The 15366-nt window shown below is 56.6% G+C and overlaps 1 protein-coding gene and 1 long non-coding RNA gene across 2 annotated transcripts; both read right to left on the reverse strand.

The window, feature by feature from the left end:
- Positions 1-2220: 2220 nt before the first annotated feature.
- FAM20A (FAM20A golgi associated secretory pathway pseudokinase) lies at positions 2221-13980 on the reverse strand. Its single transcript, XM_068655001.1, has 11 exons — positions 13436-13980; positions 8688-8872; positions 8271-8321; positions 7990-8068; positions 7691-7783; positions 6826-6941; positions 6341-6521; positions 5393-5502; positions 4988-5069; positions 4851-4910; positions 2221-2780 (listed from the first exon to the last, which is right to left on the reverse strand). The coding sequence occupies exons 1-11, from the start codon at positions 13786-13788 to the stop codon at positions 2516-2518; spliced, it is 1575 nt and encodes a 524-aa protein (XP_068511102.1). The 5' UTR covers positions 13789-13980; the 3' UTR covers positions 2221-2515.
- Positions 9802-13384, reverse strand: LOC137841743 (uncharacterized). Its single transcript, XR_011088716.1, has 2 exons — positions 13190-13384; positions 9802-13149 (listed from the first exon to the last, which is right to left on the reverse strand). It is a non-coding gene; the product is annotated as an uncharacterized lncRNA (long non-coding RNA).
- Positions 13981-15366: the final 1386 nt, after the last annotated feature.

The raw sequence follows: 15366 nt of genomic DNA on the forward strand, positions 1-15366 counted from the left end.
AATGAGCTGGTGGAAACGGAGAAACTTAAGGGATTATCTTGCTGTTAGCTCTGGAGGATGGAGTTCAAATCCTAGCTTACAGCACAACTGAATCATCCCCTCTGGAGCCTGTGGCGCTTGCTATCCCCGAGCCACGCTGTGCCTCTGACCCAGGAACTTCTCCAGAGTTCTGGCTCTGGGTGTGTGTGATTTGCTTTTGAAACAAACACTGCTTAGAGGTACTGGCGGCTTGCTTGAGTGTCTCTGAAGTCACTTCTGCTGTTACGATCTCTTGTAAAGGCAGCTCATTCCTGGCACAGCCACTGTTACTGGAGCTCCTAAACTTCTGTAAGTTGTCTGCTCCCATCTCTGCATGCCCTTAGGGAAAGTTTTGAACTCTCACACTTCCAAGAAGCAGTAAGGAGCTACCATGTAAGGGAAAACACAAGGAGAAAGAAACCTTGTAATCCATTAGCATAACAGCCACTAAAATATCCATCTGCTTGGTTCCTTCATCTTAGCCTTCCTTTCTCCCCTTCCCTTGATTTAAAAAAAAAAAAAAAAAAAAAAAAAGTTTTCAGCCTCTGATTTTTTTTTTAAACTTTTTTAGTACTTCCCTTTCCAGTCTTTAACTTTGAAGTTATCTTCTGCAGCAGTAGCTACAGCATAACACTATTTGGGGTTTGTTATGTATGTTACAAGCACAAGTCACCAGTAGAGGGAGAAGCAACTTTGGGAATACAGCATGCTGTACTGCACTAACTGCTGGGCTGCTGAGAGGGAGTTAAATCCTTTTATTTTAATCTATGATCTGTCCACAAGACTTGATGTAAAAAAAAAAAAAAAAAAAGTCTAAGACCACCATTGTAGAGAACTCTGACTGATTAAGGCTATCAAAAATAATGCTTTAGTGAAAGCTGGAAATGGGATGACGTGGCTGAATCCCAAATTGGGACAGACTAAAAGAGCCAGGTGTGAGGTTTGTTTGCTTTTGTGTTTTTTTCTTTTCCTGACCTTTGTGGTTTCAGAATATTGGCCCACTCTGCTAAGCACAAACACTCCAAACTTCCTTGCCCCTAAGAACGAGCAGAACAGGCACCTGCACTCAAATTACATCTTCATATTAAAATTACATCTATGCTTTCTTCTGTAGCTTTACAGTGTGGAGGCAGGTAGTCGATTGCAGATTTACTATGGGTTTGGATTGGGCTTCAGTATGGTTCCCTGCAAAAAAAAAAAACAACAAAGCTTGTTTGGCCACCACTGTTACTTCTTACATGCTGCAGGCACTGCCAGCGTCACCGAGCTCTTGTTAGGCTGGGCAGAATTCCAGCCTACAGGAAAACGAGCCCGGGGTGCGTGAAGCAGCTTGCTGTGAACCTGAGCAGTCGGCGGTGCTGTGGATGGCTTTTGTTTAACTTAAAGGTTAGTTTAGAATGAGCTTCCAGCAGATTGATTGTTTTTTTTCCTTAAGGATGATAAATTATCAACAACGTTCTCAACGACTTTCCCTAGGCTGCCAAAAAGCTCGGAGTAATTCTCGAACAGTTAAAGCAAAAAGCTATTAAAGAGAGCTTCAGTAATCAAACCATTCATACGCCTCGGCCTTGGGAGGCCAGGGGAAAAATTACAAACTGAAAGATGTCTGATAACTCCCTCCCTACTCTTTTTTGGTCTTCAGTTCCTATTGCATCTCCTCAAAATAAGCAGAGATAAGGGCGGGGGAGACCATTTATATTTCCCAGGGAATTCTGTTAACGTGAGTGACTTCAAAGCTAGGAGAAGATGACCTTTGAAGGAGCCCTCCACTTTGGCAAAATGTTTTTTTACTGGAAGTGGGTGTCATTGTGAATTGTAAATGCAGTCCTATGTCTCTGAGACATTTGATTTTTTTTTTATTATTATTATTTTTAACAGGGCTGTACTCCATGGGGTCAATACATATCTGCCTTCCTGCTATAACCCTGACTGGTTCTTCCACCCATGGGGCAGGTAGAAATAGAAGTGACTTTCTCCCTGTGGGGCAGTGGGCTTCTGGGCACCTTCACAGATGAAAGCAGAGCAGGTCCATCGCTTTCTGCTGGAGACCAAGAGATGAGGGACAGGTCTGATGGTGAATTCCCTGCAGAGGTGCTCAAGGCTGGCCTTGGGGAATCGGCATCACCTCATCTCAGAGCAGCCGACGAAGTAAGGCTGCCCCTTCCTCAGACACTCACTCTTGATTACAGAACACAGCCTTGGTAAGAGGAAAATGCTCTTGGCATCTCTTTATTCAAGCCTTATCCTTGGATCTAGTTTGTGTCCTTCACAGCAAGGCCGAGATCCTGGGCAGGCTGAGCCCCGCGTGCCCCCCAGGACATGTCCCACCTCGGGGTGCCACAGCCAGGCCACAGCACAATCCTCGAAGATCTCCCAAAGTTCCTCCTCCCAGTCTTGCAGGTGGAGGGAGCACAATTTGTAGGTGGAAATTACCAGCTATTAAAACGTTGCTTGCCTCGCAGGGGTCTCCCCTGCCTCTGAGCATGAGTTCAGGACTTTACGTGCTCAGCTTGGCCCTGTCCGACGTGGGAGCCCCAGCTGGCATGGTGTCGTTGGCCACCACCCTGGCTTCTCCGTAGGTGTCTATGCATTTCCTCACAGCCCTCAGGATGAGCTGGAGCCGCCTGTCCAGAGCCAGGAGATGGGGCTCAGTGAGGACGGGTGCCAGGGGGTCCTGCAGGAGCGATTCCCTCATCACGTCGCTGAGCCGGTACTCGGGCTCGGCCAAGAGCTGCAGTCGCAACCATGTCATCCGCTTTATTCTGGAAGGGAGAGAAATCAGAAATGTGAGCCTTTTGCATCCTAGCGAGAACAGGCTGGCTGATCGGTAACAGTGCCGTGTTCCCAAAGATATTTATGGGGCAGAGGGAGAGGTAAAAATGAAGGGGCATGTCTTAGCTGGTGGTGACTGAGGAAAAGTCTCCTGTCAAAACTGAGCAAAAAGAGAATATTTTCTGGAGCTGACCTGACTGACATCTCACCTTAAGAGGGACTGACACTTAAATATTTCCCTTTGATGGAAAGCAGGATGAAAAGCTGTAATCTTGAAATGCTTCTGGGACTGAAACTAAGTATTCTGAAATTACTTACTTGATCCTCAGCAAAAGCGTTTTGATTTCAGCATCTCTATTACTGAACTGATCGGTAATTTTAAAAAGTTGCAGCCCATGTTTGTGGAACCAGTCCCACTTAGCTGTGATTTTCAGAGAGCAAAAGGTGCAGCCAGGAGTGTTTCAGCCAGGTGCAGAAATTGCCCTTGCACGCCTGTTATTTACCCAGGCCATCCATCAGTACCGTGATGGATGGCAAAGGTGCTTGCTGCCGCTGTGCCACGCTCCTGGGAGCCACACGAGGCACCACGGCTGGCTGCCACCAGGACAGGTACTTTAAATTGTGCTCAAGGGCTTGCCTTGCGTGCGTGATCCAGATGAAGCCACAAAAAAGGACTGGCCCAGCACTAAACCCAGCTCACCGTCAGAGCGCACAGCTCTGCTGCTGCCGGAGGGAGCCCTGCGCGGTCCCTCCTGGCGAGGGGTGACCCCAGGAGCTGCTGTGGGTAAACACCAGCTGTGTTTGCTCTGCGATGGTGCTTGGAGGTGGAGAACGGGGTAGTCTGACCCTGCAGGGAGCAGCTCTTTTAATGCCCTAACAGTTGCATAAGGAATTGGCAGAAGGTGGAAGGGAGCGCGGGATGGAAAGCCTGCCACCAGCTCAACTCCCCTCCTGCACGGCACGATGAGCCCTCCAGCAGGCTGAAGTGTTGAAGATTTGACCCAGAGCTTTCTAGAGACCTCAGCCAAGAAGATGCACGTGCCAGATTAATTGGGGGCTGTTTGCAGGCTTATCTGCTCCTCGTTTGGGGTTTTGACTCAGGAAAAAGACCACTTCTCACTGCGCGGCTGCATCTGTGCCACTTTCTGTACTTGGGAGCAGACACGTGGAGGGCACAGACACATTGGTGACCTCTGGACTTAAAGAAACCTTTCCACTTCTTTACAAACATTTTTGGATGCTCCCCCATACCAAATGGATCGTCTGGTCCAGGAAATTAGGTTTTGTGCAGCTCCCTCAGGCAGCATGAGTTGCTTTTACGCTGTTCTGAGCCAGAGCTGGCTTATTAAAAGGTGTGACTTGCAGGGCTTGTTACCGCTGCCACCAGGAGAACTAAATTAAGGACAGCTTCTGGGGGGTGGATCTGGATGAATAGGAAGGATCTGACCTGTGGCTAGTACTGTTAGGTCAAATTAAGAGGCAGAGTTAATTTGAACCCCGCAAAATAGGAGTTCAGGTGAAGGATTCACTGAGAGCCTGCAATTACAAATGAAAAGTCTCGCTAGGTGCAAATGGCAGTTTTTAAAATTAGATCTGGTAATACAAATGTAGGGGGGGGGAGTGCAATTACCACCCCAAGGCTTAGCTGGAGCAGGTACAGCAAGGAAATAGGTTGGGCATCTCCTAAAGAGAAACCACGGGGAAGAGCAGCTGTTTTCCTGTCTCTGTAATTTAACTTTCAGCTGTTGATTTATGTGAATTAATAAAGGGGCAGCGAAGATAGGATTCAAACAGTAAAATTGATGAGCTGCTCCGTAGTGACATGGGAAGAAACCTGATTAACTACCAAAGCTTTTGGATGGAGATTTCCGAGCTTCGTGTTGGGCCGATAGCACCTCACGTCGACGGGCTGGGAAGTGCCGGGCGATGGCTGGAAGGGATCGATCCAGCAGAAAAAGCAGCAAAAGCCCTTCCACGTGCAAGACCAACGCTTTGGTGGGCATTCAAGCATCTTACGCTTGCCTGCTGCTCTGCAAGGCAGCTGTTCACGGGGCACTTACATGCAGCACTGGGTGAGCGGGGCCAGGATGGAGGTTTCGTCGTGGGAATGCCGCCCGAACCTGCGGGTAAGGAGGGAGCTCAGCGCCGTGCCGCCTGCCCCAGCCCTCCCCGCCTGCCCCCAGCCTCCCCGCCTCACCCCCTGGCATTGTCCAGGTGCAGGAGGAAGCCGTCGTCCCCAAACTTGGTGAACATCTCGTAGTGGTGGCGGTCCATGTTCCCTGGTAAAGGGGAGACACAGGAGCAGAGTTTCCCTTGCTAGTGCCCGAGTGATTTTCCAAACTACCCTGCATTTTCTTTCCAATTCACATGAAATGCTCGCTGGGAGCATCCAAGACACTCAGAGCTGCTCCCCTGGAGCCCCCTGGAGCTGACTGGGATGGGTTTGGGGCTGCCCCGTGTCTGCTCACCATTAGGGGCTGCCCCAAACCCTCCCTGGAGCAGCAGGGATGGCTCCAGCAAACCCTGTGGTGGGCCAGGGAGGACGGAGCGCTGATGAAGGGCCCCTGTGGAAGGAAGAACGTTGTTGCCCCGTTCATCCTACCTATTAAGAAATCAAATATGGCCATGTCGATGATGTTCAGCAGCCGGTTGCCGCTGCTGTAGGGGTAGATTTCCTTCACGGTGTCGCAGTAGAGCGGATTCACCTCCCACCTGCAGGAGACCGAGGGGAAGGGGGGACACAGTCAGTGGTGCCCCAACAGCCCCCAAAGCCACCTCCTGTGTGGAGAGCTGGGATGGACGCCTCGGCCCTGCTGCTGGAGCCACGTCTCTGCCAGGCAGGGGTGCCCCTGAGAGCAGGGCCGTGGCCTCCAATGCCGCCTTTGCCTCCTCTTGGGTGTGCAGGGAGGTTGAAAGCTGAAACCAGGGGCCAGATCTGAACCCGGCCTTGCTGCCTCTGCCCAGCCTCCATTTGACAGTTCATAGAATCACAGAATTAGAGAATATCATGAGTTGGAAGGGATCCACAAGGATCACCGAGTCCAACTCCTGGCCCCACACAGGCCTACCCAACAATTCAGACCATATAACTGAGAGCACAGTCCAAACACTTTGTAAACTCCGACAGGCTTGGTGCTGTGACTATGTCCCTGGGGAGCCTGCTCCAGTGCCTGACAACCCTCTCAGTGACGAACCTCTTCCTGATGTCCAGCTTGAACCTCCCCTGTCACAGCCTGACCCCATTCCCTCGGGTCCTGTCACTGGTCACTAAAGGGAACAGATCGGTGCCTGCCCCTCCGCTCCCCCTCGTGAGTAAGCTGTAGGCTGCCATGAGGCCTCCCCTCAGCCTCCTCTTCTCCAGGCTGAAGAGGCCAAGTGAATCAGGTTTTTAGGCTAAAAAGGCCTAGTTGGACCCGGTGGTCTTTGTGGGTCCCTCCCAGCTGGAGCTGCTCCCTCATTCCCTGTCTGCCCATCCGCATCCTTTTTGTTCCCCTCCCCATGCTCCCCTAAGACACAGATATGGAAGCAGCAGCAGCATTTACCCACTTACTCCTCTTTTCCATCAAACGAGTAGGAGCGGATCCAGGGGTTTGGGATGGAGAGCCGTGGCGCCAGGTTGAGGGAGGGCAGGAAGGCAGAGAGGGAGCCCTCCAGGAGGTGGGGGTTCCCGCACACCGCGTACTCCGTCTTGCACATGTAGGGGCACTTGGCGAAGAAGCACACGTTGCTGGCTGCAGGGAACAGAGCAGAGCTGGGGGAAGGAGCTGAGGGATGCAGGAGGCTGCATAGAAGCCCAGACTGACCACAGCCCCATCACGCGATGGGTACTGGGTGTCTGTAACCATAAAATGGATGTGAACTGCCAAATCGTGCGGTATACATGAATTTTGGTTGACGGACAGTCCCTGCCAAGGGAGAGGATAGGAAAAGTGGGCAGATAAAAGAGCTCAACTCTGTTTCTGCACGAGTTGCTCTTCCACCTGCCTTGCCTGAGCCGCCTGCAGCCCCAGCTCGTGCAGCCGAGCGCTTGCGTACCTGGCGAGACGAAGAAGACGCTCTGCAGGACTTCATTCTTGGTGACCTCCAGGATCTCCTTGGTGACATTTATCAACCTCCCGACGGTGGGGGGCACCCGGCGGAAATCCAGGATCCTGCACGGGGAAAGGGACACGATGGCAACGGACAGCGAGGCAGGGCAGCGGGCATTGCCTGCATCCCTCCTGTTCACAAACCATTGGTCTTCATCCCCTTGTTTCTGCAGTGACTGCACCCAAATGGATTTTTTTCCCTCTGGCTTCTTTCTAGCAAATAGCCAGGATCATTTTACCCTCTGCAATAAAACGAGGCTGAGTTTTATTCTGGTATGTTAATAGCTGTCGCCTGGGACAATCTGGATGTGCTCCAGGATTTCTGTCGTTTCCCTAACCAGTTGCTCCTGTCTCCTTGCGTGCAAGCCCTGCCTTTTGGGAGGCAGCCGAGCCCTCGGGGCCTTTCTGCGAGGTGGGTGCTGAGCATTGAGGCACTGACCCTGGTGCCACGCAGCTGGGATGGGGGCGGTGAGGGGCTCAATCCCAGCCACTCCATCTCACACAGTCATTAAAAAATCAGGGCCTGGGGCAGGAAGAATTTCATGTCTGAGAATAGAAAACCTCTGCTGAGTCAGCACCAGTGGGTGAAACAGCCAAGGCTGTGCCCTGCTCCTCGGGCAATGCCCTCTGCTTCCAAGAAGCAGGCCAGTTGCAGCCTGCCTGGCCCCTTCCAGCCTGTTCCCCAAGGCAAACGTGAGTCCTGGGCTTCTGCTGGGGACTGTTCCCAAATATCCAGCTCCCACCACGGTGCTTGCAGAGGTGATTTCTGGCCCAGCAGCTCGGCAGGGCTCAGCTCCAAGCTGCCCACGGACCTGTCGAGGTGGAAGGCAGCGATCTCCGCGTTGTGCCGCTGGAAGTCGACGAAGTAGAAGAAATCCTCGGGTGTCTCCTCCTCACGTTTCTGCCTGGAAGAGATCAGGGGGTGAGCACGGGGCGAGCACAGGGAGCTGCACGCTCAGATCCCAGGCAGATGCAGGGCACAATGGGGAATCCAGGGAGAAATGAGGGAAAGCAGCCCCCCGGGGAAGGGATGCACAGTCCCTGGTGGAAAAAACAGCCAGCTGGTGGGAGAAAAGCACCCTGAGGTCCTTTTTTTAAGGCTCTGCCTTACCTCATGGGCTTGAACATGGCTTTCCCGAAGTCCTGGAATCTGAGGACCAGCTTCAGGTGCACGCCGCTGGGCTTCACGACTGGGGAGGAAATTAAACCGGCTTAAATTGGAGGGCGAGGGGCTTGGCACTGCCTGGAGAAGGGCATCTTTGCCTAGGGTTAGGGCAGAGGAGCTGGAAAGGGAGGGTCCCAGCATCATCCTGCCCGGTGAAGTGATGGATGATGTGGGGATGTTTGGTGTGGGCTGGTGGGGACAGGGGGGATCTGAGGGGACTCACTCACTCTGGCTGCAGTCGCAGGCTCCCAGCAGAGCTTTCTCGTCCTGGCTGTAGTCTGCAAGGGCAGGGGGAACGGTGAGGAAGGGGCCGTGCAGGTCTCGCCCCCCTGCTTCCCACCCCCTGCACTGCCACGGCTCCCCGCAGCCTGTCGGGATGAGCTGCAATGCAACAGGCCCACAGCGTGGCACCAAAAATCCTGGAGAAATGACCCCAGCCAAGCCCCTTCTCCCATCTCAAGGCAAACCAACAACAACCACACAGCTCAAAACCCAAAGGAAAACCAGCGCAGGGCTCGGGACATCCCCCAGCAGGATGGATCCCCGTGCCCTGGTGGCAGAAGAGAACCTGGTGGGGCTGAAGCCACTGACCCTGGGTGCAGGACCTGTCCCCATCCCCGTCCCCGTGCCGGGACACAGCTCACCGGCACTGACGGTGGAGAAATCCCGCATGTCCCGGAGCAGCCTGCTGACCGTGGGGCTGGAACGAGGGTAGAGCCCATCCCGGCTGATGCCCAGGTGGAATTGGAGCCAGCTGGCCTCCGGCCGCAGCGGCAGCAGCGTGGCTGGGGACGTCAGGTTGAGCTCCTCCCGGTACAGCTTGTGTCTCCTGCAGGACAGTGGGCACGGGGTGAGGAGGATGAGCCACGGGATGGGAATCCTCAGTGCTCTGGGGTCGCTGTCTGATGGGATGGGTACGGTGCTGCTCGAGGGGAAACTGAGGCAGGGGGATGGCTGCACAGTGAGGTGTCTGGAGAGCCCGGGAGAACAACGGGGGCTTGTTCTCCTCAGAGGATTTTCTTTACCATCACTGTGTCTATGCCAGAGCTTTTTCCTGAGCCTGGAGGTCCCAGGCAGCAGGGGTGGCATGTTAGGAAAATCTCTGAGGCCTAAAATTGCCTCCCGAGGACCTGCAGCCTCTGCTTTAGTGAGCAGGGAGGCTGGAGGCCACCTGGCAGCGTCCTGCCCAGGACTTCTTAAATTCGGGGTTGAATCCAGCCCGTTCCTGGTGGATGGAGCCCTGGGGGCCTCCCGGGTGCCACAACAAACCCAGGAGATCTCCACAAGCCACCAGCATTTCCCTCATGTTCAAAACACCGGTGGTTTCGCCCCAAACTTGGCTAAACTACCACCAAATGTCACTCATGCAGCCGGCAGAGGACACAGCGTTAGTTTCTCATTAACGCCGGCAGAGCCTGCAAATACAGGCCTGACACGGGGAAAACGGAGACCGCTTTGCTCTGAAAGTGCCGAGACACAGCAGGGAGGGCAAACAGGGGGCTGATAACGAGTGGTTCATTAACCCGGGGCCTGTGATGGAGCCGATGGAGGCAGGGAGGTGCCAAGGCCTCTATCCCTGAGCAGGGCAGTGGCTTTTGTGGGGCTGTCCCATCTTTTTGGGGACTGTCCCATCTGCCTTCTCTACCCGAGCACATTTGGAGGTACTGAGGGACCCCTCTCGGTACCAGCTGGGGTGAAATGGAGGGAAGGGAGCAAGCAGGGGGTCGGGGCAGCCCGTTCCCTCTCCAACTTTGTCTCGGGATTTCGGGTCAGCAGGACCAGGTCAGCCAGAGGCACGCAGCCAGCATGCATCCCTACAGCGGGACAGAAAAGACCCTGGTGTCCCGTTTTGGGGAATGACTCAGGAATTTTCCCTAGGGAATTTCCCTGCCCGAATATTTTACCATATTTGCTCTCCCGCTTCCCATGCAGGCAGCCCATTCCCCCGCGGGTGGCGGTGAGCAACGCATTACTGATGGGGAAAAAATGCAGCCGTTGGGCAAGGGAAGGCAGCTCGCAGCCGGCAGCTCCGGCCACAACGTGCAGCGGGCACGGTGCTGCAGGGCCCGCGGCCCTCTGCAAGCCTTGAAACCCAAAACACGGCTCCCTCGGCCTCTCCTGTCCCCCCAGGATTCCAGAAATGTTTCCCTGTAAGAACAGAGCTCTGCAAAAGACATAATAATGTGAAAAAAAAATAAAATAATAAAAAGGGTTCATTTATAGCTTGCTATAAATAGCCCTGGGGTTGCCCAGGCTTTGTGCTCAGATGGATCCAGCAGCAGAAGGCTAGGGCTGTGAGGGGCACGGCGTGGGGTGACATCGGGCTCTGCGCCACGGGCAGGGCTGACCACTCGGTCAGAGTCTGGGGCATTGAAGCTGCTCCTTCGAGGATAAAAATAAGCTCTGGAGTTTTTCAGCAGGTTGTTTTGTTTGTTTGGAAGGGGCACGGCTGTTTCTTTGCTCTTCCCTTCCCGCATCCCCACCAGATGGTTGGCATCCTGCAGCTCCGTTCCTCGCCCGATGCCAGGGGAAGGCAACGGGACGGGCAGCGAGCACTGCGTGCGGGTAGGATGCACCTTGCCGTGCTCCCTCACTGCTCTCAACCCAACTGTGCCACATCCAGGGGCCACGCCACGGACTGGCAGAGTCCCAGACTGATTTATTCCTATGCAGACACAAAAACAAAGCAGTTGTGACATGCATTAGGTACGGGGGTTGGCCCCACTTAAGGGGAGCACCCGGGCACACTGCGGGGTGTGCTGGGGGCCAGGCCTAGGAGCAGGAACAGGGAGGACGCCAGCCGTGCAGTTCTTCTGGCCTCCTGCAGCCATAAATTCATCTGTGCCCACAGCAACAAATGGCCTTACGAAACGCAGCAGCCCTGGCGAGTGCCTCTTCAATTCTGCGCTCAGTTTGCGGTGCCAAGGAAAGGAGAGGCCCCAGCGCCTGCCCTGTTTACGAGCACCATATATTTTATTTCCAAGTGGCTGAGGAGCGATCAATACGCTGCCCCCTTCTCCTTCCCAGAGGTGCAATTGGAAGTCAAACAAGGGCAGGCGGCCCCGCAGATCTCCTCCTGGCTCCAGAACGGCCAAACCTCTGAGCACAAGGCAACGCGTGGCCATGGCATCAGCGCTGAGAGCGCTTTTAAACAAAGCAGCAAATACCAGAGGGAAACGCAGCCTTCTGACCAAAGAGCAGGGCCCGTCCTGCAGGCTGGGCTGCAGATCACTCCAGCGCTGCTGCGAGCACCTGGCCTCGAGTGCTCATCTGGTGGTGCTTAGGATCCTGGTGCCGGTCACGTCCCCTCTCCCCGTGGTCCCATCCTGCTCCCCGAATCCTGGCACGTTCCCGAGGCGTTGCTCAGCCTCAGGTGCAGTGCCCAGCCTGGTCCCCGGGATGCTCACCATCGCCGCCAAACTGTGCTCTGTGCTGAAACCCAGCTCAGCACCCACCTGCCCTGCGCCTCCCCACAGCACCAGGGGCTTGAGGGGATCCCGGGGAGGCTTTGCTCTCCCTCGGGATCTCCAGCAAAGGCAGAGCCTCTCGGGGCCCCGACCCTGCTCAGAACACAGAGCAGCTCCAGCCCTGCCACTGCTGCATCCCTGAGGCTCTCCCCACCACTTTGTGCACCGTTTTGTTATTTTTAGTTGCTGCTGCTTAAGCGAAGAGTCCAAGGGCAGCCGGCGGTGCTCCGTGCATTAATGGCTTTGCTTTTGGCTGTGGCTCTGCTCAGAGCTTGGCAGCGGTGCAGCGGGCACGGGAAGGACCACACTGGGCTCTGCTGGGACATGGCAAGTTCGGGGACAGACAGTGGCCACATCCTCTCCTGCCCTGTGTGGTTTTGGAGTGGGAAGCAGCGGGGTTGCTGCCTGCACCCTAGCTCCCTGCCTGGCTTCTCGTGCACTGGGAGCATTGCAAAGCCGTGTGCTCATCGCCTGCACCCCGCTGCTGCTCGCCGTCCCACCCAGCTGATGTAAAAACCCGTTTACAGCACTGCCTCGCCCCGTCCCCAATCACAGCCCCAGCACGGGCAGGGAGAGAAGGAAGAGGCCAGGGGGGTGAAGGGAGGAGCGGGGATGCAGGGGATGTTGGCTGCTGCCAGCTGGGACATAGCCCTCCTATGAAAGGATTTGGGGCAGGGACCACGCTCGGAGTTGGTGCCCAGGGTCACCACCCCTCGGGTGACAGCACCATGGAAGGGCTGGGGACAGGGGGACAGGGGAAGTTTTCCCACGACCATGGCTGGGGCTGGGAGAGGCAGCAAGAAGAGAGCTGTGCTGGGAGAGCGGCTCGGAGCTGGGAGTCGCTTTCTGGCTAAAAGTCAAAGCCTCCACGCCTTCTCTTGCAGCAGAGAAGTTGGCAAGGGGAGCAGAAGAGGGGCTGGATGGGCAGCCAGCCCCCCAGCACTGCTATCGCAGACCGCAGCGACAGTTGGGGGCTCCGGCTGTCACCCAGCTGGGTGACAAGGAACTGCTGGGCACAAGGAACCTGTTCTGTTCTGTCCCCAAGCTGAAAAAGGTGGCACAGAGCAGAGGCACTTATCCCCGGGGTGACACAGCTGGCAGGGGCTCATCCTTCACCTCCTTGCCTCCCCCAGCAGAGCAGCAGGGACCCCAGGAAGCCCCCCCGGGGAGGGTGTGGGGGCTGCAAGCCAGGAGGGGGGCACAAAATGGGCCACCAAGAGGGTGCTGGGGGCAGCCATGGGGTGTGCGTCCAGGTAGGGGCACCAGGTAGGGATACCTGGGGGGTGCCCGTGCAGGGGGTGCCGGGGAGGGGTGCCTGGGAAGAGGGTACCTGGGGATGGGCAAATAGAGGTGGGTGCTGGGGATGGGGTAGTCAGGGATGGGTACCCAGAAATGGGTGCTCAGGGATGGGTACCTGGGGATGGGTACCTGTGGAGGGGTATCTGGGGAGGGGTATCCAGAGATGGAGATCCCAAAAATGGGTACCTGGAGATGGGTGCCCAGAAATGGGTGCCAGGTATGGGTACCTGGAGATGGGTACCTGGGGATGGGATTCCCAGAGATGGGTTCCCGGAGATGGGTACCCAGAGACAGGTGCCAGGGATGGGTACCTGGGGATGGGGTTCCCAGAGACAGGTGCCTGGAAATGAATGCTGGAGGTGGGTGCCAGGCATGGGTACCCAGAAATGGGTACCTAGGGATGGGTGCCAGAGACAGACACCCAGAGACGGGGTTCCCAGAGATGGGTACCCAGTGACGGGGTTCCCAGAGAGATGGGACTCCCGGAGATGGGTCCCAGAGGTGGCTCCCCAGAGACAGGATACCCAGAGATGGGTTCCGGCGCCGGCTCCCCAGAACCAGCCACGGGGTAGCCTGCTACCGGGGCCGGGTTTGCGGGGGCCGGGTGCCGCGGCGGCGGGACGCACCTGTTCCAGCGGGCCGCTTTCCGCCGGTAGTAGCGCAGGGCTTCGCGGGCGCCCAGCAGGGGCTCAGCGGGGCCGGGGGGCTCGGTGGCTCGGTACAGCGGGTGCCCGAAGAGGCGCCGCAGCGCGGAGGCGGCGGCGCGGCCGCGGGGTGGCGGCGGCGGCGGCGGCGGGGAGGGGACGGCGGCGGCGGCGGTAGCGGGGCGAGGGGGGCGGCAGGGGCAGCCCGGACCCCCCGGTCCCTCCGGAGCCAGCTCCTTGCGCACCCGCGGCCAGAGATGGAAGTAGAGATCTGCGGCCAGCAGCGCCCCGAGCAGCAGCAGCACGGCCGGCCGGTCCCGCCGCGGTCCCGGCATGGCCGGCGAAGGGAACCGGGAGGCACCCGGTTGGGGGTTATTTCTTTATTTTTGTTATTTTTTGTTATTTTTTATTTTTTTTTTGGAAAGGGGGGGGAATCGGTAGCCCTGCCCCAGCCGCCGCCGTCGCCTCCTCCCGGTGCAGGACGCGGGGGGGAGCCCGAGCGGCGGAGCGGGGCGTGCGGGCACCTCGGGGCGGGGAGCGGGCAGGGCGCTGGGGGCCGGCCCCCGCCGCGGGGAGAGGCCGGGGCGGGGAGAAAGGGAGAGCGGGGGACCCGGGGAGCTGCCCCCCGGACCTCTGTCCCCACCCCCGGTCCCGTTCTCCCGAAAGCGGAGGCTGCTGGAGGGGAGCGGGGTGCGGACCCTTGGGGGTGCGGGGGGGTCCTGCGGGGTGCTGAGGGGTCCTAGGGGGTGCTGGAGGGTCCTGGGGGGGTGATGGAGGGTTCTGGGGGTTGCTGGGGGGTCCTGGGGATTTCCTGAGGGGTCCTGGGGGGTGTGGGGCTGGGGGCAAGTTGTGGGTGCAGAGCGGGCAGCCCCCCCAGCTGCACTGTGACCCCTCCACCGTGCTGCTGGCACACGGCTCCTGCTCGGCTTTTATTTCTTTAAGGACTTAAAAAAAAAAAAATAAAAAGACTCGAGGAAACTCGCCCCGGTGGTTTGCTCCCAGAGGCTCGCGGTGGGAACGTGCTGGGACGGACTGTGGGAGCACTGGGAGCTGCTGGGGGACGTCCAGGGGGCCGGAGAGCTCCGGGGTGAGGTTTGGGGGTGCCAGCACGGAGCAGGTTGAGAAGCACCAGGCCAAGGGAGGAAAATGGAGGAGAAACTGGCTGTAAACAAAGGGAGCGTGACCAGACTAGCCTGGCTCCGGCGCTCTGCTGAAGGGAGAACAAAAAATAAACTGCAGAAAGAGGGAAAGTCAAGTACGGCTTCGGCTGCCTGGAGCAGAGGCTCTGGGACCTGTGCTGGGATTGGGGTTTTTGGGACACGCAAATGGGCATCTGTCAGCAGAGCTGTTGGCCAAGCAAACGTCCTGGAGCCTGCGGTGTGCCTTTTGCAGAAGCTGATCCCTTGGGGGTGGCTGGAGGGCTCTTGGGGGTACCTCTGTCCCCGAGTGTGCCGTGGGCATGGCACGGGCTCCTGCCCGCAGCCCAGTCCCCACGAGCCTGCCGAAATCCCTTCCTGTGCCACCTCCCCTCCCTCTCTTCATTTTTGGAAGATGCTGGTTCATATTCTGCACGTCTGCTGGTTCATATTCTCCTGCAGAAATGCAATTTCAGAATTGCTCTGCTCCGTTCTTTTGGTATTTGAAGCTTTGGGGCTTGAGCTATTGGGGAGGTCACTTTTTTTGTATAATACCAAGTTTTCTGTATTTTCCACAGTACGTCAGAAAATCGCAGGCACGAATGTCAGCTGAACACGAGGATTCAAACCGTCCTCAAACCATTGTCATAATAACCCCAATAATAACCAATGACCTGTGGCCAACAATAGGACTTTTCCCCCCGTTTTTGTTTAAAAAAGAGGAGTTTATCCAGCTGAAGTTAACCAAATCTGGAGCTGAACACGCCAGAATGAATC

Source organism: Anas acuta, chromosome 18 (genome assembly GCF_963932015.1).
Source record: "Anas acuta chromosome 18, bAnaAcu1.1, whole genome shotgun sequence".
Classification (NCBI taxonomy): domain Eukaryota; kingdom Metazoa; phylum Chordata; class Aves; order Anseriformes; family Anatidae; genus Anas; species Anas acuta.

What these genes read in the sequence shown, in the direction of transcription:
- FAM20A (XM_068655001.1), bottom strand. Translation starts at nt 13,788, where the DNA reads ATGCCGGGACCGCGGCGGGACCGGCCGGCCGTGCTGCTGCTGCTCGGG. An exon ending in TCGTTTGATGGAAAAGAGGA is followed by an intron (nt 5,503 to 6,340) that starts GTAAGTGGGTAA and finishes GGTCTCCTGCAG; the next exon opens with GTGGGAGGTGAATCCGCTCT. An exon ending in CCGCTCACCCAGTGCTGCAT is followed by an intron (nt 2,781 to 4,850) that starts GTAAGTGCCCCG and finishes TCTCCCTTCCAG; the next exon opens with AATAAAGCGGATGACATGGT.